Source organism: Protopterus annectens, chromosome 6.part0 (genome assembly GCF_019279795.1).
Source record: "Protopterus annectens isolate FY-2018-M chromosome 6.part0, PAN1.0, whole genome shotgun sequence".
NCBI lineage: Eukaryota > Metazoa > Chordata > Ceratodontiformes > Protopteridae > Protopterus > Protopterus annectens.
In genome coordinates this window covers 1,572,148,626-1,572,176,251 of record NC_056737.1, presented here as the reverse complement: position 1 = coordinate 1,572,176,251, position 27,626 = coordinate 1,572,148,626, and the positions used below count along the sequence as shown (strand labels likewise).

At 40.3% G+C, this 27,626-nt stretch overlaps 1 protein-coding gene across 1 annotated transcript in view; it reads right to left on the bottom strand.

The window, feature by feature from the left end:
• The window catches only part of LOC122804006 (solute carrier family 15 member 2-like), a 748,008-nt gene that overhangs the window by 434,794 nt on the left and 285,588 nt on the right, over nt 1-27,626 (bottom strand). The window contains exons 8-9 of the mRNA XM_044073688.1: nt 13,581-13,663; nt 9,460-9,546 (exon numbers count right to left, since the gene is read on the bottom strand). Of these exons, the coding sequence (XP_043929623.1) occupies nt 9,460-9,546; nt 13,581-13,663 (170 nt within the window). The remainder of the gene's footprint in view (nt 1-9,459; nt 9,547-13,580; nt 13,664-27,626) is intronic.

Below are 27,626 nucleotides of genomic sequence, written 5' to 3'. Positions count from 1 at the left end.
ACAAGAAAAGTATGTGGAAAAGGGCAAGAAAATGAAGAAAATGGCTTTAAACAGAGAGTGCAGAGATGAACCTGATGTCTTTGTGTGCATTTCTTTGCTTGGAGACCACCACCAACACATCCAGGTCTGGTAATTCACTGAGCTTTCATAATTTTATCACTCAAATGAGCACTATTTAGATAAATGGCTTGCTGAGAATCACGCAGTAGGCAAACAGCAGTAGAAAGAGAATCAGTCCTGTACCCTTGACTACAGGTGGCAACTTAAGAGTCTTAATCCTTCACACCAACTGCTAGACATTCATCACTTTTTTTGTAAATTCTAGAGGAATACAGTCATAGATTCACATCTAATGACTCTGACGGGTCGTTTTAAGCCTAGCCAAGCTTCCTAATTTTGTTGGACAAGGTTTGATAACATAGGTTTTTATGGGAGCTATATATAGTTTTGGCATATGCCTGGGGCATGAGTGGTTTCATTTGGGCAGCAGTAGCAGTCAATAATGATAGTTGTTAGAGTGTTATTATTTTTATTGTTCAGAAAATGCAAGTCCTTGTAACATTTACATTTGTTCTGTTAACTTTTTAAGTGAATTACAGCTGTCTGGCACTTGAGTCTCTGAGCTGTTAATAAAGTGTCTCTGCAGCTAAAAGTTCATGTTTTGAAGCCTTCCACCTACATTTACCTACTCTGTAATTTTCAGTAAGTTACTTAGACAGTACTCCTGAGTTGCGCCTGAAAACAAACTCCTTCTCCAGTGGGTTTATCTAGTTATCAGATAAATAAAAGGAAACAGTATTTAAAATGTGTCACTATTTGATTCTTTGCCCCCCTCCCCATTATTTTTGTCTATAATTAACATCTTTGGGCACAGACTGGAGAACATGAGATTCAAACCTGCAGACGCAATCTAGAGTCAAATTCTAATCTTGAGACTTATCTGCCTACCTAACTAATCTTAACTAATTAAATAGTTATGATTAAATAATAATAAAATAGGGTGAGAAGTATTTTGGTCTATTCTTTGTAAAATGTGTAACTTTCAGGGAAATTTTAGAGGACGGCTGCCACTAAATAATGACACCCATGTGAGTTGCAGACTTTGTATCCTTCAGAAAATTCCAGCTAAAACAAACTTTGCTATTCTAGAAACTTTTTAAGTATATAGGCAGTATATTTAAAATTTTTACTTGATTTTCTGTCTTTGTTTCTTATATTTGAGCTAAGACGCTGAGAGGGCATAGGGGAATTCCACTGTATGGTTTTGACATCAGCGATTTGTTACATATTCCTGGGCCATTATTCAATCACTTGTTCTTAAGGAGATATGCAAGGTATATGGATATACAAGTGAGTGTAATTGGTTTTGTGTGTGTGTGTGTGTGTGTGTGTGTGTGTGTGTGTGTGTGGGTGTGTGTGTGTGTGTGTGTGTGTGTGTGTGTGTGTGTGTGTGTGTGTGTGTGTGTGTGTGTCTGTGTGTGAGCTTTAGGCTCAGAGATCACAATAATAGCAATGTAATTTTTAGAAAGTAATAATAGCTGAGATTGGAAGATGGGTTAAAGTTATTTGCCACTGAGGATTTATAATTAGAGATGCTAAGAGAGAACATGTAAATAATTTGCTAAGATTTTGTGTGTGTTGGGGAAAACATGGATTTTTGCAACTTACTGTCAAGCCTCCATTAATTTTTGCTTTGTCTAGAATTTGTAACCAAATAAGTTGAGAAGTATGGTGCTACCCCAAAACATTCAGATCTGAATTCTTTCTACTGATATTATTTCAGCAAACCAGAAATAGGGTACTAGGTGTTTTTGCTACTGCATTTCCTTAGTAAAGTTTTTTGTTTTTCTCAGTGTTGTTTTCCTTGGAAGAGACTAGAAAGCTAATGTGTTTATTTATGGTTACCACTATATCTCACTTATTTCATTATATCTTTGTACTCTTGACAGTTTTAATGTGCTAGAATCATTAAATGGTTATGGCTATTGTATCTCAATGGATCTGTCCCTGTAAAGTGTTCTTGGAGGTTCCCCCCCCCCCATAATTCACTTCAAGCACCCTTTATATGAGTCATGCTAGACACAAGGACATCATTTCTTTTAACTTCCATGTATATAGAATGACAGCAGTATGAGACCACAGGAATTTTGCACAGTTTCAAGAACCTATTTTACTTTTCAGGGTTTTTTTTTTTTTTTGCTTGAATTACTCTAATTTGTGTTGTCAGAGCAGCTCTTGCCTCCTTAATTCTAATTGTAAATGCTCAACAAAATAAACTAGTGAGCTGCATGTTTTAAGGCCTCCAGTTTTTTAGTTTGTATTGACAGACCCTTTGCAATTTTATTCCTGAGGTGTTAGAACCGTCATTGTAATCCAGGAACTGCTAACTGACCACTCTTGTTTCCATTTTAAAGAACTTTTAAACAACTTTGCTGTTGTCCAGTGTCTGCAATGCAAAGATATATGTTTTATCTGGAATGCTGGAAATATGTGCTGCATTTGTTTTAAATTGCTTTCATTACAATGTAGCACACAACAAACTAAGTCTGACTTTCAGTTCATAGGTAAATAGTTGACTAGCTGCCCTTTTGGGCCATTTAAATTCTAGACTGTTTCCCTTTTTGTTCTCAAATTAACATATCCCATTTGGTTAGAGATTGGCTTTATGAATCACATGGTTGATAATTACATATATTACCCCTAATAAGAATAGCTGGGATCATAACTTAGATAATTTGAGGGGGCCCTTGCATGGATTCAAATATTTAGGAGCTGCCTCTGTCCATTAGTAGTACAAGGGGCAGTCCTGGGGGTAAATTTTCTGTTTCCTATCCACAGCTCCAAGTTGCACTTAAATATGGACAGGGATGAACTTTGTTTTATGTGAATGGGGAGTCTGTTCAACAGCAGCGGTATCCTCTACAAGATACACCTGTTCCTCCAATCCTTTTGCTGCTGCAGAAGAGGTTTAGATCCTTAGACCAAGTATTTCTGATGCCATTTGACTTGCTGATGTGCAGTAAATCCATAAGTATTGTCTTTGCACTGGAATTTAATTGCCATATTTTGAAATATAAGAATGAAGTGATCAAGCTTTAGATACTGAATTAACCAAAGTTTTAGTATGTGAGTTGCAGACACTTCAAAAAATGCCGATATTGTGCTTTTAGTGGACATCTTTATGTATGTAATGCATATTTTTTTCATCATGCCTTTGTAAATCATTTTGTTTGTTTGTGTCTTTCGGCTTTTCCTGGTTAAGGGTCGCCACAGCGGAACTCCGGTCCGCTAATGATTGGCAGTTGATTTTTATGTACCAGCTTGCCAGGCCTGATGCACAACCTTCAACGAAGGTACGCCCATTCACGCATGTCTCCACGCAGAAGACGCTCTAGCTGAGTATCGAACCGGACAGCATCTTACTGTGAGGCGACAACACTACTGCAGCACCACCTGCTTAGTGTGTATCCTTAACTATGAATGCTGTGCTTTTCTTTTTCATCTTGTCTCTGTAAATCATTTGTAATGCATTTTTGGAGCTTTTCTCCCCGGGTCTCTGCTGAAAATGGACTTGTGGCTCAGTCGGACACTACCCGGTAAACAAATGTAAAATAATAAATAATAAATCTAATTTTGTATCATGGTAAAAAGAATGTAAAGGGAAGGAGCAATTCTTTATCATGGGGCTGATGTTTTGAAATATGGCAATAACAAACAGAATTGAGACCTATTGTCATGACATCATATGTTTTGGAATGTGGTAGTGGCAAACAATTCTGACACCTAGTGATCATGACATCGTATATTTTGGAATGTGGTAGTGTCAAACAATTGTGACACCTAGTGATCATGACATCATATGTTTTGTAATGTGGTAGTGGTAAACAGTTCTGACATCTAGTGATCATGACGAGTCAGTTCTGAGACCTAGTGATCATGATAGCATAAGAGTTATGAATATAGTGTGATACACTGCTTTGGAATGTAGCAATTACAACTCCATGATTTTTTTCTGAGAACACAGGAGTGAGTCATACTTTTTTGCATACCACATTAAAACAAAGAATATGCCACTGATCCACAGCATCAGAGCATCTTAGGGTATATAGCAAACAATTTAAAATTTGATCAATGTGTGTGTCTTTCAAAGTTAAAAAAAAGAAAGTTCAGTAGCCCAATGTTTTCTAAAGAGCATAGACAGTCACTCCAGGGATATCCATTTACCACTTCTTACATAACTGATCCAGTCGATTATTGAATATTGTGCTGCATTTTGTAATCTTTAAAGAAGCCAATTGGTACCACTCTTCATTCTGAGGTAGTAGAGCCATGAGTATTTCCTTTAACTACTGTGTTCTCAGAAAAAAAAATCATGGGGTCATAAAACCTGAAATGCTCCAAAAAAAAAAGGTTTCAGGAATTGTCATTATGCTTTGCTACCTATAGGGCAGAAAATCTGAACCATTCTTAAAGGCTTCAGGAATTGTAGTTATATTCTGTTTCCTACAGGATACTTAAAGCTAGCCTGTGCTTGAATATCTGCAGCTGGTAAGCACCCCCGGGGCAGCAACACCAGATAAAGAACCTAATGCTATAACATGTATCAATAGCAGAAAAAGGTAAGGGCTACACTGCTGATATAGTGATGTCATGCATACTCTCCCAGCTAAATGCAAATCCCTATGCAACTCATTGGATAGAAAACTGGCTCACAAATAGAACCCAGGAAATTAGCATAGGTGGCTCTACCTCCTCCAAAAGACCTGTCAGTAGAGGTATTAACCAGGGTTCAGTCCTTAGGCCATTCCTCTTTGGTATTTACTTCTCAGAGGTCAAAAAAATGTTAAACATTTATGGCTGACCTAATTTGCTGATGACTATAAACTTGGTGACACCATAAACTCCCTAGTGGACACTATAATTCTCCAACAGAGTCTTTCCCAAGCAAATAGCTGGTGTCAAAACATTGGACTAAAACTATATGCCAAGAAATGTATATTCTTTTTGTATTCTTGTATATTCTTTGGCATACATGACTTCCTTTGTAACTATCACATCAATAACACCTTACTGAAATTTGGTCTTTTAATGAGTGATCAGGAAACCTATGTAGAAAATGAACCAAGTATCCAGTATTTTAAGGAAGTGCTTTTTCATTGCACTGCTTATATCTAAAAGTATGGTGTCCTGGTTCAGCACTGCAATCATTCCAGTGTACTTGGCTCTCATTAGGACAGTAACTAAATATAATGTCCCTTTTGTTCTGTACCTGTCCAAACACTTCTCACAATTTAAAAGAATGCAATGCTTTCCAATTAAAAAAATCAATGGCTTAAACCATAAAAGCTATGCAGGTTGTGTCAAAGTCTTATCCCTCTTCTCTCTGTCCTACAAACCGTTAAGAGGCAACCTCTGCCTTGTGTATAGATCCTCAATAGACCCTGCAGTTTCTGTCCTTTTATGCATTCATAAGTCTAAGTTAGCAAGCACACCAGCTCAAGGGATCTCAATCTCTTTCACAGCGTAAATAGGAGATGTTTTAGGGATAGGTATGGATCACAGAGAATACCGCTTCTATGGAACTGTCTTATACACCACATAAATCAAGTACTTCTTTTACTCTAGTCAGTCCGAATTTAGATCAGTGGATGGGAAACCGCAAATTCCCCCCCAACTTATCACCCATGTCCCTCATGGATAGGGGCAACAAATAATATCCCATCATATACTTGTTTGGCCCATCTTTGAGTTATTCATACTCAAAACATAAGGGCCAACGAAAACTACTTTGGGAACGTAAGACTAGGTTTCTTAAGATCCTTGCAGATCAATTGCCTAGTAATTACCTGTGAACCTATGAACATAACACCTTACACAATCATGGAATAAGCCTGCCCTTGCAAATAGAAAAAGTCAGCCATTAACTTCCCTTAGAAACAATCTTCATCTAGTTAAGGAATGTAGAAGATTATCAGTACTGGGGTTAAGGCAATCAAGCTTTACAAAGGTCATTAGGGTGCAAAGTTGGCAATTAAACCAATAAATGTTCATGCATCACTGGGATACAGCTGTGAATTAATATCAACTTACAGTGACTCTAATACACCTTCTAACATATGCAAGTTCAGATGAAAAGTCTGAATCAGTCTGGGTCCCCGAGGCAATTCCATTCTCAGCAGGGAATGGGGTACCAAGGTAGGCTAAGAAGATGCTCCCAGCCCAGATGTAAGGTGGCAGTGAAGGTGCTATCCTGAATTGTGCCATTTTTACAGTAGAATGGACTGCATGGAAATGACTGATGCCACCAGCTGCTTAGCTAAAATGGCTTGGAGGACCCAAAATGGATTAAGGAAGAATATTCTACAGTTTTGTGGAAAGTAAAGTCCAAATGGATAAAAAGACAATTCAAGTGATGCTGATCTCTGTAGAGTTAGAATGAGTAAATATTTTCAAGCATTTTTTTCCTAAAATTTAGTATTATAGATAAGAAAATGGAAGTATAACTGAGACAGTGGTAAGCTGAATCACTTTTCCGGAGGTAGAACTGTTTTTTTTTTTTTCATGCACACTGCTTCCAGATTTCAGATACCTGGTGACTGTCATGCATAAAAGTCAAAATTGCTCACAACACAATGACATTACTGAAATGCTCATGCAAGGTGGGAGCAAGAAGCTTATAATTAATTCATTTTTTCCTACTTGAAAATAAATCATCTGCAAACAGATGATTGCCTTACTTTATGAGAAATGAAATGTGAATGTCCCATAATGTCAGACAATACTGTGTTTCCACACACTGTGTTCATATCCCTGCAAATAAAAAGAGCAGCTTTGCTGGGGAATACTAAATTAATCAAAAGTTCCTTTTAGGAATGGTTCAAAGAATTGTATGCTCTGTTGGCACAAGGATATCCTCTAAATATCTTTATTCTCCAAACTTCCATGCTCTGTAAGCTACCCCAAGCTGATTTTAGGTTACAGTTCTTTTCAGTCAGTACACATGGCACTGGTTACATGCAGCCTGCTGGAACGCAAATGGCAAAGAATGCCTTTTCCAAGTCTTAGTGCTTCAATTGTTTGTTGACTGTAGTGACTGAACAAAGAAATAGAATGTAGTCCGACATATTTGGAAAAGGCTGAGCACATTTTCACAAGCACCACCATCATCATCATCACATCATCAGCAGCATCATCATTCTGTTTCCTATTTTAGATGGGGTTAGGGCATTGTGTCAGCTGTTGGTACCTCTCACTTTAGTGTCACTCTCTTATTTTCAGTCATGTCTGTCACAGGTTTTCTCATTAAATCCATCCATCTCTCTCTTGGCTGGACAACCACATCTCCTCCTTTCTTTATATTGGTATTCCAAAATATGCTTTACCAAATTATATTCTGCTTTCCTATGTATATGACCAAACCACACCAGTCTGCTCTTCTTGACCTTCTCTAGAACAGGAGCTGCTTTGTCTTCAGTGCTAATATTCTCATTTCTTCATCTATTTATTACTCACTGTGGACACCATCTCTATCACATTGAACTTCCTCAGCCACCCTGCCTTCACACCTCAGGTTTCTGTGCCATGCTGAAGTACTGGATACTTGAAATTGTTAACCTGTCTGATTATTTTCTCTTGTATTTCACTTGTTTAGCTTTTTCTGCTTTCCTTGTTTGTTACCATGACCATTGTCTTATCTAAACTTCCATTCATCTCTTCTGCCTTCAGCTTTGCATTCCAGTCTGCTATAATTTGTTGAAATTTATGTTCATATTTTCAGCACATTTTCATCAAGAAAAGATATCTATAAATATTTCAAATGTATTGTGCAAGTGTTTATGTCTTATAAAAATACATGTTACACACTCTGTTATGTTTCGATGTTTTCGCAAATGTGTATATTTCAGAACAGAGATTGTTTTAATACTCTTTACAAAGGAGGAATCATATTTCAGTTGACTTTTTTTTAGCTTTTTGACAGCCTTCCTCCATTTTAAGGGACATACATGTTATATTAAAAGACAAAACTAATACACCAGGAATATACAACATGTGGAAGCAACTAAAGTCCAACTGTGCATTAATAAAAAGTCCCCTGTTCTTCATGCTTGACAATTTTCCTAAGACAAGTGGCTACTTATATACAATGGAATCATGATTATGTCTTATTGCGTATACATTTTGGCCTCTTACATGCTTGATTTTAGCACTAGTGATACTTGTATGCTTCTATCTTGTAAGCCTACTGCAGAATGGCAATTTAGAATCTCCATTTTATAGAGAGGATGTATCAGCAGCCATTGAGTAAAGAGGAAATATATGCAGGTGTATGTGTACATATCCATTGTTTTAGCACTGCTGTATGCTGTGCATACTCTGAAGTCAACTGTGAATTAAAATACATGATGGCACCATATGCAAATGCCCACTCTTGTCCCTCATCTACCTGCTCTATTATGGATAAGACTTTCTCTCCTTGACAAAGGAATTTCTCTCTGTGCTTTTTATGAGGGTAAACTCTGAAAGAAGGGAAATGCTTGACCATCAGTTCTTCAGACTTGAATCCAGAGCAGACCAAGTACAACAATGGATTAAAAATGTGTCCTTTCATCAGTTAATATCTCATAAATGTAAAAAAGAAATAAAATTGAAACCTTATTTTGATATTAGTTTTGCCATTTAGGATTTCACTCTCAGAGAACACATTGTATTCTAAAACTTAAAGTTTGTGTAGTTTCTATAAGCCCTTTTCTAGCTTTTGTGTTCCTAATTTCATAGTATATACCAAGCCTCCCTTTGCCAAACAAATGTGGCCTGTTTGCTGTTCTGGGAGGCAAGAAGGCATGGACAGTCTGGCTCATTTACTACTCCTAGGGGTGAGAGTCAAGTGATGAGAACAGTACAGAAATGGCATTATCCTCCTAAAGGGATTTTCTTTGTTTGTTTTTATGGTCTTAGTGGTTTCCCTTTGCCATTGCCCGGTATGTTCCAAGAGATGACATATAGTGGACATAACTGAAGTTTGTGCCTCAAGAGACAGGTATCCTCTAAAACACCCTGTCCCCTTGAAGTCAAATACTTCTAGAAAACTTCAGTCTCCACAGGGATAGTAACATGGAGTCTAATCTCTGGGCACGCAGCCTTCATCCCTCTCCCCCAGAAGAGATGACCAAGCTCCTTCTTATCATTCCTCTTTCACCTGTAACCAGTTCCTGGGATGCTACTGAAACCATGACATAGTCAGGAGTCTGTACATGTATGCATCAGTAACATAACATGCCTCATATGTTGCTACTAACGTCGTACCAAGTGAATCTTCCATACAGAATCTCAGCAGAATATTTCCACATAAGAAAACAAATTACATGACATTCTAATAACTGCATTTTTGGCACATATAGAGACATTAGTGTTGCATGCTTCAAAGACTCTCATTGTAGTAATTATTATGATGCTTTTTACCGAATATTTTTCTTCTGCCCAGTCAAGCCAGTGTTTTCTCTTGGGATATTGACTTGAGCGATGCCTCCATCGATTTTTTATTGCAAACTATGGAGAAAATAAAATGGTTACATTTAACTACATGAAATTATTTTGTCTACTGAGGTGAACAAAATCTGTCATGAAGCATGGCATTATTTTTTCCTTATGTTATGATTAGAAAGACATGCATCTGGAGAGTTTCTTCCCAGTCCTCCGCTGAAAATTGGCTTCACTCCAAGTCGGACTTTCCCAGTAAACAAATGTTAAATAAAAATAAAATAAAAATAATTATTTAATTTAGAATATATGCAATATACTGCTGAAATAAATATACAAACATGCAGCAAAGTGCTTATCCCTTAATGACAGCTGCAATTGTTGATAAACTAGTTAAATTAACAGAGGTAGCTTTGAATTCACAGGAAGTGACATTCCTTGAAACTGTTCACAGTTGGATTATTATAAATGTGAACTATTTTCTCCAGTAAGAAAAAAGAATTTCAACACTATAATGATGAACTGTGGTAATGCTGAGTTTCAGAGCACCAGTCCAGATATATTTATGACTACTTACTTGGTTTATCAGACTGTGAACCATTTCCATCTGTGAATAAGGAGAAGACTTAGAGGGCAGCCGGGTATCTATTTAAAGACAAGGGGTCTTAAGAAGTGGCATGCAGAAGCACACAGTACTGGCTGCCTGTTCTCCAGGGTACCCCTTATATGGGTTCTTTTGACCTGCCATTATTTGAAGACAGGTTGTGGGGATATATCAGTGGAATTTGGTTCACAAGTAGAATAAATTCAGAAGGACTTAGAAGAACCCTGATGGAAGCACTGAGAACAAAACACTCAGTAGGTATAAATGAAAGTACTGAGGGTAGAGAACACATCAAATAGGCAAGGGAGAAGTAACTGCTGAACAAGTACCTGTCCAAGAAGCTGTCTAAAGCAAGGATGACACATGGAACTGGGTATGAGAGATCCCTCCAGTTCCACCTGAGCTACTCAGCCATACCAGGCAGAGCTATATTTGTGAGTATTTAAGAAGATGTGTACAAACAAATTTATAATGGGGGTGGCACTGGCTACCTGCTCCAGCTGAACAAAGCACTAGAACAAAATTCATGGCACCCACTGCCAGACAAGAGATGTTCTAAATGTTTAAAGATCTTATCCCCTCAGTGTAGTACATGGGTCCAGTGACTCTCCATGTCAGCTGTTTAATTATATGACAGCACAGCAGCAGTATAAATCATCTAGTCTGGAGGCCGCCATTATGGTGTATTTGAAATCATGCAATGAGATGTCCAACATGGATTTTTGTGAAGCTACTGTGACCAACAAGGACAATATATGGTTTATTTTGGTAAGTGATGGCAAGGTAGGGTTTGTGGATGGTAAACTTTTATTAATGCACATTGGAGTGCTTCTGCTTACCTTCTCAATATACAACCTATGTTGGGTAGATGGAGATAGGTGTACAATATACAACCTATGTTGGGTAGATGGAGATAGGTGTACAATATACAACCTATGTTGGGTAGATGGAGATAAGTGTACAATATACAACCTATGTTGGGAAGATGGAGATAGGTGGACAATATACAACCTATGTTGGGTAGATGGAGATAGGTGTACAATATACAACCTATGCTGGGTAGATGGAGATAGGTGTACAATATACAACCTATGTTGGGTAGATGGAGACAGGTGTACAATATACAACCTATGTTGGGTAGATGGATATAGGTGCACAATATAAAACGTATGTTGGGTAGATGGAGATAGGTGTACAATATACAACGTATGTTGGGTAGATGGAGACAGGTATAACACACAAAGAAAACATCTAACAGAATGAGGTTGGATTTTATTTTATGCTTTGTGTACTGCTGGGTTCCGTTATAATTTCCACCTGATATAAGGTGCTTGTAGGAACACATAGTATTCACAGTTATGCATAATGCAGTCTTATTAATGGTATTCCAGCTATTTAACATCACAAGGCAGGGGTGCCTGCTGTTCCTATATTTCTTCAACTTAAGTTTGGAGCTAATGTTAAAGAACAGCACTGCTTATCCAAATGTGGAATATTGCTACATGGGCAGTCATTATAAGCTCTGACATATACAGATAATATCCTTTTGTTGCTCCAGCACTTAGTAAAATGTTTGGGATGGGCACTAGGCTATAGTGAGAAATAGAGACTTTTCTAGTTAGAAACCTGTTAAAAAGAAGCTGGTAATTACTCTAATGACTTTAGGAAGAGATGAGGTAGAAATTATTTATTTTTATTTGTTAAACAGTGTAGAGCACTGATCTGCTTGGACTATTTTCAGACTCGGCCTGTTGGCACTGTCTGTTAAGTGACTTGCTCAAGAGTCACAAAGTTAGGCAAATGAAGGCTGAGGGAATCATACCTTAAACCTCAGGAAGTAGCTCATTAGCAGCACATAGTCTTAGTCCTCTGTGCTAACTGTTAGATAATGTTGATATGATCGTATAATTGTCAGGTGAGTGGGGTACCTGGAATGTTGTAATGAGCCAGGGATGATCAAGCAGAGAAACCTTGCTCAGCTGAAGCTGAAGATAAATGCAAGTCAGAAGAAGATAAGTAAATACATGTCTTCTTTTGAGGTAGGCAAATATAAATGTATCAGTGGTGATATATCCCACATGCTGCTGCTGTCTGTAGAACCACAGTGTTTCTAGGACATGCACTCTAATATTATGACATTTATAATGGCAAGGAAAGCAGCCTTCCATTGGTTTTGATGTGTTGATAGCACCATTTGAAGAATGGATACTTGACTTCCAGTTTTTTTGTTGTACTATTTTGTATCAGCTAATGAATCAGCTATTCATCATTGGCATCAGTCAGCAATAGACGTGTAAAGACATCTGAACCTTGGTAAAGAAGAGCAAATGTTGAAGGCAATCAATGCACCTAAATTTCAGCTTCCTTATAACATCGTTTTCCAAAATATGAGTCACTTTCCACTACTGGATGATATACAGGTTCCATAAAACCTACAGCATAACTATAAAATCAAGATAACTTCAGACGTAGATGAATTTTCCCATTCAGTCCTAAAATTAAGAGAAGGTGAACTGGGTTTGAGGCAGGATGAGACCAAATCTTTCAGTATGTGTAGTCCTGGAATTTCTAAATGATGAGTGTGTTATGTCTTCTTAGGAAGTCCCAAATTATATTCCTACTGTTAGAACCTTTTTTGATTTTTATGAATTAATTTTATCTTGAATGTTAGCAAGGGAAGGCATCACTACACCTCTGCTTTATATAACATAGGAGTGGCACTTTGAGATAGCCAAGGCAAAGATCTTTAAAAGAGGTGAAAGGCTTGCATAAGATATATATTTCACAACAGTGGTTTAAAAATATTTAATATGCCTGTGCAAGTACTAGGCCAGGTAACCTTTTGTTTACTTAGCGATAGCCCTAGCCTTAATTATGAGGTACTTCTGTGATTGTCAAACTCTGCAGTTCTAAAATGAGAGTCATCAGGTGCTCACTGTTATATCCTCTGCCATCTCCAGACACTCACCCTGCTAGTCAAACATGGATACCTTTCACTGAGTTGGACATATACCACCCCCCCCCCCCCACCACCATACCAGTCAGATAGCTAATGCTTTCAGGACTTTAAGGCAGCACCTTATAACATTTTTGCAATATCACTAGGATGCACAGATACAACGCATCTGGCAACCTCATTATGTTACACCTGTTAGTAGAGCATTATAGAATTTGTACTGCAGAAAAAATAGACCTATGGAGGATATTGGGATTATGGTAAGGGCCACTTGTCAGTTTTGAATCTGAATCTTGTTCAGGACATTTTGTTTAATAACAGTAATGCCTGGTATTGTTCTTGACTCAAATAAAACCTTTTGTATAGAGACTCCATATCAGCCATTTCATGTACAACAGGTTTGAGGATTAAAAATGTGATTAGAGTACATTCCTGATAACGGCTTTATGTGTTAATAAAAAGAATAATTTACAGTATAAGTGTAATTAGAAGGCCATGAATAAGAGAAGCACAGTGGAAGGTGTGAAATAATTGATACATTACCCCAATACACTTAGAGACGTCTGCTAAAATGTTTCCCTGTGGTGGTGATTTGTAGTACATTCCACTTCCTCCGATAAACACCACTAAAAAGAAAGAAATGCACATACATATGTCTAGTTAAATATGTTCCCTGTGCACTGTAACTCAATCCTGTAATAAAACACCAATATGTGGCTATTTGGACAACTGTTTATTTTGCAGAGATACATTTAATCCTGTATTTATTATTTAGGCATTGTTTTGTTGTAGGTCAGCTTGTCTACAGTGGTCCAATCCAAAACTACGAAAAAAAAAAAATCCATGACAGAACAGCACTTTAAAATTAAGGAAACCTGAAAAAAAAACATTTATAAGATAAAATGATCACTGCCTTTCATCATATTTAAATTGTGATATTGTGATATGTAAAATTAATTTAGAAGCAGTTAGACACCCAGTGGCTCTTGTAAGTTATTGGCATTTACAGCTGCAAATAAGCATTTACATACAGCAGTCTACCTAAAGTAAGCAGTCAGCAGTGAAGTAATGACTTACCTTACTACGGGAGGGAGGACATTCCAGGATTAAGGCAAATTGATGAAAATGGCATTCTGACTGTATTCAGGAGAAGCTTATGACACTTAATTGATAGATAAACTACATATTGATGGTAGGCTTCTTCCCGTGTATGGGGATGTTTGCCAGGGACTTTCCTAATGGTGGGCATATAATATTAGGTAGGAGCAGCTGAATATAAGCATGTCCTGAAGATAACATGACCTAAAAACAATTACAACCAATCCTTCTTCTTGACAAGCAGTGGTCCTCAATTATGATCCTGGCCTCTTTTGTTAGCACATTAGTTTACATCAATACATTCTTTTCACTTTCTGTAAATGGCATGTCAATGTGCTTTGCAAAGAATTTTGTATAATCCAGCCACACCCTTACAATTAGATTAAGTGTAAATTTGGCTGAGCTACTTTATTAAATCAAGTTTGATGATTCTGACATTGATTGCTAGATCTGATAGGAAAGTCTGCAAACATGAATATTTTTCATGAGTGCCAGTGTGAAAGTGATGAAGTTAATTAACAAAGAGAAAAAGATAAGATTAAAGACAGACACCACTGGTATTTCTTCTCCCATAGGAAGTGGATATGAATGCGATTTTATTGTGAAAGACTAGTACAGATAGTAAGTGTTCATTGACTTGTACATTCTGTCAGAATACACAGTATCAGTTCACCTAAGAGCCTGTTATGGTCAACAGAATCAATGTTCTATTACATCAATAAAAATAATGATAATCAGCTGACCAGAGTCCATAGCTCTGTAGGTACTGTTATCTAGGGAGAACACATAGAGCCATATCCTGGCAACTTTACTTCCAAGGTGAAACTTGGAAGAAGCACCTCTCCCACAAAACTGCTCTATGCTAGGTGCCCCTTTGGACAGTTACCATTCTAGTGTCAAGAGCAGTCATTTTGCTCACTCTTATCTATAAATGGCTTTGAGAACACAGAGTACTATGCCTCCTACAGCTATTAAGATGTCTGTTTTAGTTACGTTGCCATTGCCTTTTGCAGAATTTTGGATTGACCAAAGAAGAGAAAAATAGACCCGCATGAGTCTGCTTCATCCTTTGCTCCCTTATTTGGTAATGACAAAACGATTGCCATTTTGCAAGGCTTTGGAAAAGTGACAGACTGTAATACCATGTTAATAATGGGCAATAAAGGGAAGGCAGTATAAGATTAACAAGCATGTTTTTCAGTCTGTTACCTCTACAGTCAAGCAGAGACCTAAATATGAAGAGATAAAGATCCCAAATCAGGGACAGTTTTTATATATTAGTAATACTTGAAAAGCTGATACAATAAGTACATTTTAAATAATATGTACCTTCTGAAGTAAAAGAAATCAATGATTTTAATATCAGCCATTATTTGTGAATTCAAAATTATGAGCTTGTCTCAAAATAAAATAGCAGGGAAAGATCAAAATATTGAGCTAGAATCAGTGACATTCCTGAAAAATCAATGAAAGTTAAGAACATTAGTAAGAAAGCCTAAGGAATTTTAAAAATAGCCCAAAGATTCTGGAATTTCATGTATAGGACTATTTCTCAACTACTTGTCAACATCTAATAGCTTGAAATATGTTGCGTGAATTCAGCAGAAAAAGCATTCCAAACTGAAAAGGTCTGAATCAAAACTGATCAAGCCATTGCTTCTTGCAGTGCCCTCCTTACTAACCAAGATCTCTCCTAATCTCTACCCTCACACCCACCTTTTTACTCTCTACAACTCTCCAGAGGACTACCTATCTAATTACCATCATCAGAACATCAAGCATTTCTGCATCTGTCATATCTGCATTCAAATAACTGAACAGCCTAAGTTTTCACAATGCGTTCTCTTCTCCACATCTTATTTGTATGATTTATACCCTTCATTCCAGTTTCAGTAAGTGACAACATAAATTTAATCACTTTATTCTTTGAACCCAAACCAACTTCTTCATCTAACTTTACAGCTCAAACCAAGTATAATGTTTCTCCTATTATAAATAATGTTTTCATAATGTCTCACAGTTATTATGCATTTGTTAAAACTTCTTGTGAAAAACTGAGGGGTTGCCAGCCCAGCCAGACTGAATTTTGTAAATAATTCTACGTCATTGTAAAATGAATAGGATCCACAGGCTGGTTTCACAAATGTTTTACAACTGTATGATCTCAAGCTAGGAGACAGGATATCTGGGCTAGGAAATTCTTTCAATTGTCCTAAGACAGAGATAATTACTAGGTTTTGCATGCAAAGTATCTTTTATTGATGTGGCTTTCTGGCACGATGCAGATTACAAAGAAATGTTAAATTGTAACTTCTGTGAGCCTGGGAAATGTAAGCAGAAGTGTAAAGATTGATGTAATCTGAAATGACTCAGCAGTAATGTGTATTATCAATTTAAGGGCTATCTCAGAAAGTGAGAATGGCATTTTGTATTTTGTTCTGAAGCTGACAACTCACCAGCAATTGCTTTGATCTGTAAGTAGGATCTAGATCTTAGTATTTCACTTGGAAATAGATAGAAATAGCAAGATTATTCTAGCTGTTTTCTATATTTATGTCAGACTGTCCTACAATGTTGTTTTAAAGTATTTCCTGTGATTTCTGAACTCTCTAATGTCATTGTGTTGAATTAATGAGTATTGTCTTCTGTTTTTATTATTTATTATTAAATATTTTTTAAACCTTTTAACTGTGGCTGTTTTGTTGAGAGATATTTAATCTCTTAGAGTACTTGCATGTATTTGGTGACACTGTATAGTCCACTCCTAAATAGCCATAAAAAGTACTGGTCACAAAATTGGATAATAGTAACATTGCACAGTAGAATTGGACACTCTTTGGTAAGGGCCTTTATAGTAGCTGATAAGAGTAGTTGGTGGCAGGTGGTACTACTGTATAGTTTGGGCAGAAAGGGTATAGCTGGAGAACATGTGCCATCCTTCCCTAGGAGTGTCTGTGTGTGTTGTATATAAACCAAATCTCAAAGTGTGTGTGTGTCAGCTACTTGGGCACGGACACAAAGCACTGGTTGGACAGAGAGCGTACTAGAGGTTTTGGCTTGACTACTCAGCTGAGATCTGAACCCTATAACTGTGCCAGTGGGGAATCATATTGGGGATCTGGAGAAAAATGGAGAAACCAGCCCCAGACTGACTGTGATCTCTGTGTGCTCTTAAGGAAAATTGTACTTTACTATGTGTGTAATTGCTATCCTCCCAGTGTGGATGCCCCTCACTGGTGTTAGTGATGAGGATTGAGGCTTCTTGATTACTGGACCAGTGCACTTACATCACATATTAATTGTTTGGCAGTGGTGGGATATCCACATCAAATATTAATTGTTTGATAGTGGTGAGTTACCCACATCACATACTAATTGGCTTTTAGTGGTGTGGATACTGAATTCCTGTAGCTTGTGTACAGTGATCACTGAAGGGTTTTTTTGTATTATAAATCAGCCATGCAGTGAACATTCAGAGTTCAGATCACAATTGTTTTATTTCTTTTGTTAGCTTAGTTAGTTAGAAAGAGCATGTCAGCAGAGGAGTATGGCAAGCTGACAAAGAGCCAGTTGGATGAGATGTGCCAGGCTAAAGGACTCGTGCATGGAAACCTGACTAAAGCAGACATGATTGCAACTTTAGTTACAGCGGCATCCAAGACTAGCAACCAGGAGGATGATCAGACTGGCCGTGGAGATGTACAACACTCAGAGAATGGACAGCTCAAGTTTTCTACAGAGGATTTTAAAATCTGTCTGGAGCTAAAGAGACTTGAGTTGGAGGTCAAGGGTTTGGAAATAGAAGCAGCAGAGAGACTGAGGTGTCAAGACAGTGAAGAGAATGAGAAACTGCTATGCCTGGAAGCTGAGGAGAAGGAGAGACAGAGGCAACATGAAAAGGAGATGCTGACTCTTCGCAAGAGTCATGGAGGTAATGGGGAAGGGAGTAACTGAACCCCAGAAGCAACAAAGGTCAGTAAATTTCTTCCACAGTTTACATGGGGGGATAATTCTGATAGTTTTATTCATATGGTTGAGATGGTATGTAAACAGTATAATGTTGACGAAGGGCTCTGAGTACAGTTCCTGACCCCCATACTCCATTTAAGCTAACACCTGAAGCTTATAGGAAAAAGTTTTGTGAGCATAGACGCAAGGCAGATGAAAGTGTGTGTGAATATGTTGCTGAACTGAGCACTTATTTTCATAGGTGGGTGAGTGGATATCAGGTCACCACTTTTGAAGGGCTAGCAGACCATTTGGTAAGGGAACAAGCCATTAGCATTTTTCCTGAGGACATGAGGATCTGGTTAGCTGTTAGAAAATGTGCTACTTCAGATGAGATAGGGAATAAGGAAGACCTATAACTAGCAAGCAGGGCATCACTGCACAGGAATGGGACACCTGGTGCTGCTCATGGGTCTAAAGGAACCCATGGTGGGGAACCCAGACTGCCCCAACAGAATCTGCCAGTAGCAGGGGAAGCCACTAGTTCAAGGTACACATCCAGGACCTAGGGTTAAATGTTTTGAATGCAACCAGTGGGGCCATGTGGCATATAGATGTCCATGGAGGCAAGGTGGGGAACAAAAGGTGAGAGAGCAAGTAAGTGGGAATGACAAAATGCCAACATTAAGTTGTCTTGAGACAACAAGGGAACCAAACTACCACAAGATGTTATATCCTAATGTAGTGAATGGGAAAGAGACCATTGCTAAGAGAGACACAGCATCTGACATAACCATTGTGAAGCCTGCAATTGTTACTGAGGAGCACTACTTGCCTGGGCAGTCTACTCCAATCAGAGCTTTAGGAGGGACTCCATTCCAAATACCTTTGGCTAGGGTTCAGCTTAACTGGGAGGGTGGAAAAGGAAGTCAGCAAGTAGGTGTGATTGAGGATATCCCTACAGATGTCCTGATAGGGAATGATTTTGATAATGCAGTGCCATGTGCTCATGCAGTTACATTCAGTCAGGGTTGGAGACAAGCATGTGGGTCTGGTAGCCTGGGAGAGACCCAGACATACTGCACACTTGCAGCCAGGACTGATGAGGTGGTTACTTCAGGGAGGGAGTTACCCTATAGCAGTAAGACTGAAGGTAAGCCACAGCTGCTTGTGGGTACTGATGTTCCCTTGGACAGAGTGACTGCGAGGGTAGAGGTGAGTAATTGTACCCAAGCTGACAGTTAGGCACCACTGTCAGGATATACCAGACTTCCTGTGGAAGGGAAGCTAGGAAGGGTTACAAACAGAAAATTGAGACAGGCTTTCAGACCCTTCATTACAAGGCCTGAGGCAGGTAGCTAGTGAGGTACCTGATTCTCAAGGGAAGGGGGAATCCGTATACTGGGATAAAAGGTTACTGTAGAGAGAGTGGAACCCTGAGGGAGGGCTAGATGGTGAGAGAATACAGAAGTTAGTAGTACCTAGAGCCTACCATCTGGCACTTTTAGCCATAGCCCATGATATTCCCTTTGCAGGTCATATGGGCATAAAACATACAAAGACACATATTATGTAGACCTTCTATTGGCCAGGAATTTCCAGAAATGTAACAGGGTACTGCTGGACCTGTGCATAAAGCCAAAAGATGGGCAAGGCAGGAGACAAGGTGAAAGCTCCTTTGATGCCTTTGCCTGTGATTGAGAAGTGATTTGAGAGGGTACCTATGGATATTGTTGAGCATCTGAGTACTGCAAGTTCTACAGGGAAAAAGTATATCCTAGTAGCAGTAGATTATGCTACAAGATACCCTGAGGCAGTGTCTTTGTCCTCCATTGAGGTGGAAAAGGTGGCAAATGCTTTGTTAGAGATGTTCAGCAGGGTAGGTTCCCCAAATGAAATACTGGCTAACAGAGGTGCCAATTTTATGTCACTCCTTCTGGCTTGTCTGTGAAAGTACTGTGGGGTGAAGCACCTAAAGACCACCCCCTACCATCCCCAGACTAATGGTCTTGTTGAGAGGTTAAACTCTACACTCAAGTCCATGCTATGGGCATTTGCAGACCAATTTAAGAGGGAGTGGGACAAATATTTGCCCCATCTGTTTGCTTACAGAGAGGTTCCCCAGGAATTCACAGGTGTTCACCCTTTGAGTTGCTGTATGGACATAGGATGAGTGGGAGGGTGAGTGTGAATATCACAAGGAGTCTGTTTTGGCATATGTCCTAAACCTCAGGACAAGGCTCAGGGAACTCATGGGCTTGGCCCAGGAGAACCTGGCAGAAGCCCAACAGCAGAAAATGGTCTGGTATGACAGGGGTGCTCAAGCTAGAGAGTATGCTGTAGGGCAGCAGGTAATGGTTCTCATTCCTGTCAGACACAACAAGCTGCAGGCAGCTTGGGAGGGACCCTACAAGGTGGTAAGGAAGGTCAGTGATGTTAACTACATGGTGGAGCTGCTAGGCAGGAACACAAACTGTACCATGTTAACATGATGAAGCCTTACTGTGATAGGGAGACTCTTGTGCTGAGTATTTGCAGTGGATTGCAGGAGGAGTCTGAGAGAGATCTGGTGACTGATCACCTCAGTGAGGTTCAGACTGACACCTCAGTGGCAGGGGTAGCAATGTCTCAGCAGTTATCTCCTATCCAGGTTCAAGAAATCTGAGCAGGGTTACAGGAGTTTGGGGACATGTTCACTGGGAAACCAGGGTGCACCCACCTGGTGCAGCACCAGGTAGATATAGGACCCCAAAGGCCTATTAGGCAGCCCCCTTATAGAGTGCATGAGAGAGTGAAACAGACTCTGAGGGAGGAGATATAGGAAATGTTGGAACTAGGGGTAATTCAAGAGTCCAACAGTGCATGGGCCTCCCCAGTGGTGCTGGTGCCAAAGAAGAATGCAGCATCAGTTTCTGTGTGGACTACAGGAAATTAAATAGTCACAGAGAGTCAGATGCTTACCCCATGTCTAGGACAGATGAAGCCCTAGAGCAGCTGCGTGGAGCTAAATATCTTACCACCATTGATCTTACCAAGGGTTACTGGCAGGTGCCCTTGACTCCCAGTGCTAGAGAAAAGTCAGTCTTCGTGACTCCTTTTGGCTTGTATGAGTTCACAAAAATGCCCTCTTGGATGAAAAATTCCCCAGCAACTTTCCAGAGGCTGGTAGATCATATCCTAGCAGGAGCAGGAGGGTTCCCCCTTGCTTACCGAGATGATATTGCCATTTACAGCCATTCCTGGCAAGAGTATCTTCAGCATGTCAGGGAGGTGCTGGGCAGACTACAGAGGACAGGGATGATAATTAAGCCCAGCAAATGTCAGGTGGGTATGGTAGAGGTCTCCTACCTGGAACATAGATTGGGGAGTGGTAAGATCAGGCCACAGCCTGCCAAAATGGAAGCCATTCAGGCATGGCCTGCACCTGTTACCAAATAGCAGGTGAGGGCATTTTTAGGGACAGCAGGGTACTACAGAAAGTTTGTCCCCAGTTATAATACCATAGCTGCTCCCCTCACAGACCTAACACAGAAAAACAAGCCAGATAAGGTAGTGTGGACCACAGCATGTGAGTAGGCATTCCAAAAGCTTAAAAAAAGCTTTGGGAGGACCCCCGTGTTAGCCAGTCCAGATTACAGCCAAGAATTTGTTGTCTTGGTGGATGCTTTGAAGCATGGGGTGGGGGCTGTACTTAGCCAGATTTCTTCCAGAGGGAGAAGAGCACCCAGTGGTTTATCTCAGTCTTAGGCTTGAACCCAGGGAGGAATGCTATGCAGCCATAGAAAAGGAATGCCTAGCCATAGTGTGGGCACTACAGAAAGCTCAGCCTTATCTGTATGGAAGTAAATTCACTGTAGTTACAGATCACAATCTCCTAACATTGTTACATCGAGCCAGCCAGCAAAATACCAAGTTGCTAGGGTGGAGTCTAGGGTTGCAAGCATATGATATGTCAGTGTAGCACCAAAGTGGGACTAGCAATGCCAATGCAGACGGGCTCTCAAGACAGGGAATGGGGTAAGGTATACCCAGATAGTCTCACCCTCTCAAGCAACAATTCTCAAGGGACACTTGAAAAACTAGCTTGAGTTCTCAGGGGGGGGAGAAATGTGAAAAACTGGGGGCTGCCAGCCCAGCCAGATAGAATTTTGTAAATAATTCTATGTCGTAAATATTAATATGATCCACAGGCTGGTTTCACAAATGTAAGAAAACTATGTTATGTGCTAAGCTTTAAAAATATAACCACAGTGCACCCTGCTGGAAGAAAGCTGATAAGTAAAGAATTTATGACTGTGTGATCTCAACCTAGGAGACAGGATGTCTGGGGCTAGGAAATTATTTCTATTGTCCTAAGACAGATAGTTACTAGGTTTTACATGTAAAGTTTATTTTATTGCTGTGGCTTCCTGGCAGGTGCAGATTACAAAGAAATGTTAAATGTTAAGTTCTGTGAGCCTGGGAAACTTAAGCAGAAGTGTCAAGAATTATGTAATCTGAAATGACTCAGCAGTAATGAGTATTATCAATTTAAGGGCTATCTCAGAAAGTAAGAATGGCATTTTGTATTTTGTTCTGAAGCTGACAACAACTCACTAGTACTTGCTTTGCTCTGTAAGTAGGATCTCGATCTTAGTATTTCTCTTAGAGATAGATAGAAATAGCAAGATTAGTCCAGCTGTTTTCTATATTTATATCAGACTGTCCTATAATATTTTTAAAGTGTTTCCTGTGATTTCTAAACTCTCTAATGCCATTGTGTTGAATTAATGAGTATTGTCTTGTATTTTTCTTATTTATTATTAAATATTTTTAAACCTTTTAATTGTGTATTTGATGACACTGTATAGGCCACTCCTAAATATCCTTAAAAAGTTCTGGTCACCCTTGCCATTTGAATAATAGTAACATTGCACAGTAGAATTGGACTTCCTTTGTTAAGGGCCTTTATAGTAGCTGATAAGAGTAGTTGGTAGCAGGTGGTACTACCATACAGTCTGGGCAGAAAGGGGCATAGCTGGAGAACCTGTGACAGCCTTCCCCAGGAGTGTCTGTGAGTTTGTGTATAAACCAAATCTCAAAGTGTGTGTGTGTGTCAGCTACTTGGGCATGGACACAAAGCACTGGTTGGACAGAGAGGGTACTGGAGGTTTTGGCTTGACTACTCAGCTAAGATCTGAACCCTATAACTGTGCCAGTGGGGAATCATACTGGGGATCTGGAGAAAAATGGAGAAACCAGCCCCAGACTGACTGTGATCTCTGTGTGCTCTTAAGGGAAATTGTACTTTACTATGTGTGTACTTGCTATCCTCCCAGTGTGGATGCCCCTCACTGGTGTTAGTGATGAGGATTGAGGCTTCTTGATTACTGGGCCAGTGCACTTACATCACATATTAATTGTTTGGCAGTGGTAGGATATCCACATCAAATATTAATTGTTTGATAGTGGTGAGTTACCCACATCACATACTAATTGGCTTTTAGTGGTGTGGATACTGAATTCCTGTAGCTTGTGTACAGTGATCACTGAAGGGTTTTTTTGTATTATAAATCAGCCATGCAGTGAACATTCAGAGTTCAGATCACAATTGTTTTATTTCTTTTGTTAGCTTAGTTAGTTAGAAAGAGCAGGCAAGCATGTCAGCAGATGAGTATGGCAAGCTGACAAAGAGCCAGTTGGATGAGATGTGCCAGGCTAAAGGACTGGTGCATGGAAACCTGACTAAAGCAGACATGATTGCAACTTTAGTTACAGCGGCATCCAAGACTAGCAACCAGGAGGATGATCAGACTGGCCGTGGAGATGTACAACACTCAGAGAATGGACAGCTCAAGTTTTCTACAGAGGATTTTAAAATCTGTCTGGAGCTAAAGAGACTTGAGTTGGAGGCCAAGGGTTTGGAAACAGAAGCAGCAGAGAGACTGAGGTGTCAAGACAGTGAAGAGAATGAGAAACTGCTATGCCTGGAAGCTGAGGAGAAGGAGAGACAGAGGCAACATGAAAAGGAGATGCTGACTCTTCGCAAGAGTCATGGAGGTAATGGAGAAGGGAGTAACTGAACCCCAGAAGCAACAAAGGTCAGTAAACTTCTTCCACGGTTTACATGGGGGGATAATTCTGATAGTTTTATTCATATGGTTGAGATGGTATGCAAACAGTATAATGTTGACCAAGGGCTCTGAGTACAGTTCCTGACCCCCATACTCCATTTAAGCTAACGCCTGAAGCTTATAGGAAAAAGTTTTGTGAGCATAGACGCAAGGCAGATGAAAGTGTGTGTGAATATGTTGCTGAACTGAACACTTATTTTCATAGGTGGGTGAGTGGATATCAGGTCACCACTTTTGAAGGGCTAGCAGACCATTTGGTAAGGGAACAAGCCCTTAGCACTTTTCCTGAGGACATGAGGATCTGGTTAGCTGATAGAAAATGTGCTACTTCAGATGTGTTAGGGAATAAGGGAGACCTATAATTAGCAAGCAGGGCATCACTGCACAGGAATGGGACACCTGGTGCTGCTCATGGGTCTAAAGGAACCCATGGTGGGGAACCCAGACTGCCCCAACAGAATCTGACAGTAGCAGGGGAAGCCACTAGTTCAAGGTACACATCCAGGACCTAGGGTTAAATGTTTTGAATGCAACCAGTGGGGCCATGTGGCATATAGATGTCCATGGAGGCAAGGTGGGGAACAAAAGGTGAGAGAGCAAGTAAGTGGGAATGACAAAATGCCAACATTAAGTTGTCTTGAGACAACAAGGGAACCAAACTACCACAAGATGTTATATCCTAATGTAGTGAATGGGAAAGAGACCATTGCTAAGAGAGACACAGCCTCTGACATAACCATTGTGAAGCCTGCAATTGTTACTGAGGAGCACTACTTGCCTGGGCAGTCTACTCCAATCAGAGCTTTAGGAGGGACTCCATTCCAAATACCTTTGGCTAGGGTTCAGCTTGACTGGGTGGGTGGAAAAGGAAGTCAGCAAGTAGGTGTGATTGAGGATATCCCTACAGATGTCCTGATAGGGAATGATTTTGATAATGCAGTACCATGTGCTCATGCAGTTACATGCAGTCAGGGTTGGAGACAAGCATGTGGGTCTGGTAGCCTGGGAGAGACCCAGACATACTGCACACTTGCAGCCAGGACTGATGAGGTGGATACTTCAGGGAGGGAGTTACCCTGCAGCAGTAAGACTGAAGGTAAGCCACAGCTGCTTGTGGGTACTGATGTTCCCTTGGACAGAGTGACTGCGAGGGTAGAGGTGAGTAGTTGTACCCAAGCTGACAGTTAGGCACCACTGTCAGGATATACCAGCCTTCCTGTGGAAGGGAAGCTAGGAAGGGTTACAAACAGAAAATTGAGACAGGCTTTCAGACCCACCATTACAAGGCCTGAGGCAGGTAGCTAGTGAGGTACCTGATTCTCAAGGGAAGGGGGAATCTGTATACTGGGATAAAAGGTTACTGTAGAGAGAGTGGAACCCTGAGGGAGGGCTAGATGGTGAGAGAATACAGAAGTTAGTAGTACCTAGAGCCTACCATCTGGCACTTTTAGCCATAGCCCATGATATTCCCTTTGCAGGTCATATGGGCATAAAAAATACAAAGAGACATATTATGTAGACCTTCTATTGGCCAGGAATTTCCAGAGATGTAACAGGGTACTGCTGGACCTGTGAGTAGTTCCAAAAGATGGGCAAGGCGGGAGACAAGGTGAAAGCTCCTTTGATGCCTTTGCCTGTGATTGAGGAGTGATTTGAGAGGGTACCTATGGATATTGTTGAGCATCTGAGTACTCCAAGTTCTACAGGGAAAAATTATATCCTAGTAGCAGTAGATTATGCTACAAGATACCCTGAGGCAGTGTCTTTGTCCTCCATTGAGGTGGAAAAGGTGGCAAATGCTTTGTTAGAGATTTTCAGCAGGGTAGGTTCCCCAAACGAAATACTGGTTAACAGAGGTGCCAATTTTATGTCAGACCTTCTGGCTTGTCTGTGAAAGTACTGTGGGGTGAAGCAACTAAAGACCACCCCCTACCATCCCCAGACTAATGGTCTTATTGAGAGGTTAAACTCTACACTCAAGTCCATGCTATGGGCATTTGCAGACCAATTTAAGAGGGAGTGGGACAAATATTTTCCCCATCTGTTTGCTTACAGAGAGGTTCCCCAGGAATTGACAGGTGTTCACCCTTTGAGTTGCTGTATGGACATAGGATGAGTGGGAAGGTGAGTGTGAATATCGCAAGGAGTCTGTTTTGGCATATGTCCTAAACCTCAGGACAAGGCTCTGGGAACTCATGGGCTTGGCCCAGGAGAACCTGGCAGAAGCCCAACAGCAGAAAATGGTCTGGTATGACAGGGGTGCTCAAGCTAGAGAGTATGCTGTAGGGCAGCAGGTAATGGTTCTCATTCCTGTCAGACACAACAAGCTGCAGGCAGCTTGGGAGGGACCCTACAAGGTGGTAAGGAAGGTCAGTGATGTTAACTACATGGTGGAGCTGCTAGGCAGGAACACAAACTGTACCATGTTAACATGATGAAACCTTACTGTGATAGGGAGACTCTTGTGCTGAGTATTTGCAGTGGATTGCAGGAGGAGTCTGAGAGAGATCTGGTGACTGATCACCTCAGTGAGGTTCAGACTGACACCTCAGTGGAAGGGGTAGCAATGTCTCAGCAGCTATCTCCTATCCAGGTTCAAGAAATCTGAGCAGGGTTACAGGAGTTTGGGGACATGTTCACTGGGAAACCAGGGTGCACCCACCTGGTGCAGCACCAGGTAGATATAGGACCCCAAAGGCCTATTAGGCAGCCCCCAAGAGTGCCTGAGAGAGTGAAACAGACTCTGAGGGAGGAGATATAAGAAATGTTGGAACTAGGGGTAATTCAAGAGTCCAACAGTGCATGGGCCTCCCCAGTGGTGCTGGTGCCAAAGAAGAATGCAGCATCAGTTTCTGTGTGGACTACAGGAAATGAAATAGTCACAGACAGTCAGATGCTTACCCCATGTTTAGGACAGATGAAGCCCTAGAGCAGCTGGGTGGAGCTAAATATCTTACCACCATTGATCTTACCAAGGGTTACTGGCAGGTGCCCTTGACTCCCAGTGCTAGAGAAAAGTCAGTCTTCGTGACTCCTTTTGGCTTGTATGAGTTCACAAAAATGCCCTCTTGGATGAAAAATTCCCCAGCAACTTTCCAGAGGCTGGTAGATCATATCCTAGTAGGAGCAGGAGGGTTCCCCCTTGCTTACCGAGATGATATTGCCATTTACAGCCATTCCTGGCAAGAGTATCTTCAGCATGTCAGGGAGGTGCTGGGCAGACTACAGAGGACAGGGATGATAATTAAGCCCAGCAAATGTCAGGTGGGTATGGCAGAGGTCTCCTACCTGGAACATAGATTTGGGAGTGGTAAGATCAGGCCACAGCCTGCCAAAATGGAAGCCATTCAGGCATGGCCTGCACCTGTTACCAAAAAGCAGGTGAGGGCATTTTTAGGGACAGCAGGGTACTACAGAAAGTTTGTTCCCA